At 49.0% G+C, this 4,021-nt stretch overlaps 1 protein-coding gene across 1 annotated transcript; it reads left to right on the top strand.

Moving 5' to 3' along the window:
• Positions 1-2,462: 2,462 nt before the first annotated feature.
• On the top strand, positions 2,463-3,663 carry LACBIDRAFT_325457 (uncharacterized protein; the record flags this gene model as incomplete). Its single annotated transcript, XM_001879065.1, has 6 exons — positions 2,463-2,565; positions 2,780-2,790; positions 2,909-2,980; positions 3,188-3,316; positions 3,372-3,458; positions 3,541-3,663. The coding sequence occupies 6 exons, from the start codon at positions 2,463-2,465 to the stop codon at positions 3,661-3,663; spliced, it is 525 nt and encodes a 174-aa protein (XP_001879100.1).
• Positions 3,664-4,021: the final 358 nt, after the last annotated feature.

Here is a 4,021-nt window from a genome sequence, read left to right as displayed (position 1 = left end):
TCCTTCGTGAGTCGATGCAAGAGGGATGCAAGTGGCCAGGTCGTGCGGGCCACGGTGGACTAGGGAAGACGATACGATCATCGAAGTGGGACTTGTGTTGGTGTCGTGGAACCAGAACCTGAATAACAGATGGGGGCAGTCAGCGAGGCAAAAAAGATCAAAGAAATTCAGAAGTCGAGGAATGGAGAAGGATATGAATGAGTAACTAAGGCAAGTGCGATGACTTACCAAAGGAGATATGGCGTTATCCCTACTGTAAGATTGTAATCACTGGTAAAGGATAGCAAAGGGAGTGGAACGAACCTTGGACTCTTTCGGCATCTCCTCTCCTCGAAGTCCGCTACGTATCGTCTTGCGCCTCATCACTAGTGGGTTACCTAGCCTAACGGCGTGTTCGAATTGCCGTCCGAACACTGTTTGCTGCTCGTTTGTAAGTTGTTCTGGTAGTACATAATCGAGCGCCAAAGGATGAACAACTTGAACAGAATCAGTACGTGTCATTGATATGCACCAAATCCAAGTACTCACCAGCTTCCCAATGGAACCAAGACGCAATCCCATACTTGTCCCCCCCGGGCCCCTTGAGCTACCACCGAAGCCGAAAATTTCTTCCTATACAACTAGGAGATGTTCTCCAGGTCCAGAGGGTCTTGCAATTGCTGTCCCTATTTTCGACAGGGTTGACCGCGAGTTTTTTAGCTGATAGTTAAAAGGAGTTTTTGAGAGGCTTTAGAAGTAGCTCTTCGACTAGTTTTGTGAGTCTGCCAAGAAAGGCGGGTCTGGTATGGCGTTGATGTTTGCCTGCCAGTGTGATCATCATGATGCTCGTTAGATCCATATCATAGTTGCACAAACTGACTTCGTTACCCTTTTGACCTCGTTCTCAAGCAAGTACATGGCCACGATGGGCTACAAATGCCAATGGCAAAGATTGACTTTAAATGCTATGACGTTTCCAAGTGCGCGCGCAGGCCGATGCAACTTGGGGATGTACATCGTGCAAGTCCGCGATGCCCTTGATCACTACTTGCGGATTAACAATCTCCTTGTGAAGTCCATCAATTGCTCGAGTGGCAACCCAATAGTATCAAAGTCGGCTACGAGACGTCGAAGTTGCGCATCCGTAGTTCGGGAAAGGTCCCATAAGGCATGAAGGGCTGGCTTGTGCCCCTGCGTTGTGGCCGTAAAATAGACCAAGAATGTGAGGTGGGACTGCAGCGGCGTAATGTGTGAAAGTATTGCAGAGGTTAGATTGTTGCCGCCATCGTTGACTTTACTTAGGGAATGCAAGTAGAAGGGGGTGGACCTCGCGCTTGATCTTGCAGGAGAGGGACTGCGTAAGTGGCAGGACTCTGATGAGGTCGATACATATGTCTCTCCTTCTGAGACCCAGCTGTCTGTACACTCGTTAGCTACCGCCTTGATGGGAACAAAGAGAAGCCATACTCAATAAGTCTAATAAAAGGTCAACCCATGAATCAAAAAGCCTTTGACCGGCTCACGTTAATAAATTTCTCAAAGACGACGCCTGTGAGCGCTCTTGCGAGCATCGTCGTCACTGATCTTCACCAACGAACATCGAAGACCACGGCAAACTTCAGCCTCCTAGCACAGTTCACCGGTAAGGCCTCAGCCCGATTAGAACCTTCACCAAAAACCGGCTGTAGCCTCACTCCGGCAATGGGACATCATTCGCGATATATTCGAGAGAAGGCATCGCTTGGATATGAGAAAAGAAAACGAGTGCAGCTGCTACACCGTAGATTGTGTCGTGAAAGGTGGTTCAGAAGTGGCGTAGCGGAAAGAGCACACCTTTTCCGTTAGATGGGAAGAAGCTTTCTTGGGCATTGAGAAAGCAAACATACGTCGAATCTTGGACCAGAGAGCATGCAGAGCTACAGGTCAACGTGCTTGGGAGCTTGCATCCGATGTCTTCAAGGGAAACGACTGACAAGGTTCTGGCATGACGAAGGCAGAGGTATCGGAGGACGATGAAATGAGTCAACGATACAGTGATTAAGGTTCAAGAACGACTGCCATACTGCATTAGTAGGGTATCGCGGACGATGCAGCGTGTGTGGGAGAAGGAGAGATGGGCTGGAGTGAATTGCGGTAGGAGAGAGTTGTGGGTGCGGTCTGTGCAGTGTGGTCGTCTTCTGACATCTCCTGTGCCACCAACAAAGAAAACTCCAACCCTCGCCGCGCCTCTTCGTTCACGAATCGCGACGGTCGTTATGTAAGGAGCTCCGATCCAACGCATCGACATCAGTTTTGAGGTGACAAGTTGTTTTCCTGTCACGAAATTTAGCAGTCCTTCTTGCCCTCGTAATCTAGCGTCAAGCCTTTTCACATCACATTGAGCATCCTCATCATCGACATCCGCACATCTCCCACTCCTGAACTCTTGCGTCGCCTCAACTCAAGACCCTAGAGGCAACCACGCCTCGCAAAGTCTACCTGTAATGAAAAATTGTCCTGGAACCACACTCACTGGCAGTCTTTTGATGCCACAGAAAGCACTAGAATTGCGGTTTATCGAGGCCGATATCAGGGAAGAATTGCTGGGTACGCATCTCTGTGCTCTATTCATATCGATCCTGACGAGAGCTCATGGAAGAATAGATTGCATTTTCCTTTCAAATGTTAGCGGAGTCGACTGGCGGGCTTCCCTTCTCTCTAGGCCCCGCACTTATCCCCGGAAAGGACTCTCACAAATGATTCAAACCCGCCTTCAGACACCGTTTTCAAGTGAAAGACTCACTGTTTGCAATATGTCCAGACGAAGGAAAGGTGATGGCATTGCAGCTTGTTGGGTTCGGCCAAATGTTCTTTTAAATTTGGCAGTATCACTGGTGAGAAACACAATTTCTTTTCATCTGGGGCTGCGTGCTAATTACCTCTTTTGTAGCCTCCGTCTGATTCTCAACTGTCCAAAGTTGACTTTACCCGTCTTCATGATAATCAAGAAGCTTCACCTGGGGTGGGTGTTCCCAAAACACGCACTCAATGAGATGTTAGTGATTTTGGAATTGGCGTATCTACGGGTTTCCATCACTACCTTTGAAACCTTTTCGGCCCAGCGGGCTATGGGGCAGATAAAAAGCTTGATCATTGGAGGCTGCTTGTCTTGTGTGTCCTTCATGTTCATGGTCTACACACTCTAATGCTCGTTTCGAAAGCCTGCCAGGGAGTCACCCTCTCAGAATACACATTCCCATATCTCACTCGCCTGGCGAGATTCACAGAAGAAAGATCTGCGTCAATTCGTCTATGCGCCCGTATTGGATGGGACCATTTCGACATCTGGAGGCCACTTGTAAGCACGGTTCTGGGATGATTCTATGAAGTGTCATTCTGTCGTTCTTATTCAGCTCATGTACGCCGGTACCCGGGATCTTTTCCGATGGACTGTCCGAGGAAAGACGGATGCTTCTGGGTGGCCTTTGTCGTACCTTACGGTATGTCAGCATTGTAAGTTTTTCTCATCTCGTTCTTGGATTCATTGGCTCTCTAACCTGTATGGTTGCTTGACCTACTCAGTTATCTGCAAAGCCGGAACCCCCCATTGCCTGCGGCCCCTTGCGTGATAAGCACCCTCGTTGGCCCTACAAGAGTTGGTTATCTCCTTTTGGCCACCATTTCAGAACAGGCGTCCTCAATTGATTAAAAACTCGTTGTTCTCGGCTGCGATAGCGACCTGAGACTTGAAGCCCATCTTGAATCCTGATACATTGCAACTATAGTTAGTTCTCTCGCCTCTTCCCATCTACCCCCGTAACTATAACCACTTTAGGCCAGCTTGTGGATCAAGTCGCTACGGATCGAAATCAAAATGCCACATCTATCTTTGGAGCTCAAATTGGTAAAGCTAACGAATCCTAGGAAATCCGAGGCTGCCTCATCGGAGCGGGGACTAGTTGCAGAAGTAGCTGGACGTGGAGCGCGGGCGGTGAGCAGCGTCCGATCCTTGTCGTCGTAGTCGACTTCGACTGTGGCTGGTGGTGTAAGCGGTAGCAAGGTC

The sequence above is a fragment of the Laccaria bicolor genome, genomic scaffold, assembly GCF_000143565.1.
Source record: "Laccaria bicolor S238N-H82 LACBIscaffold_7 genomic scaffold, whole genome shotgun sequence".
Classification (NCBI taxonomy): Eukaryota; Fungi; Basidiomycota; class Agaricomycetes; order Agaricales; family Hydnangiaceae; genus Laccaria; species Laccaria bicolor.
Note: the sequence above shows the minus strand (reverse complement) of the source record. Positions and strands in the feature narration are given on the sequence as shown.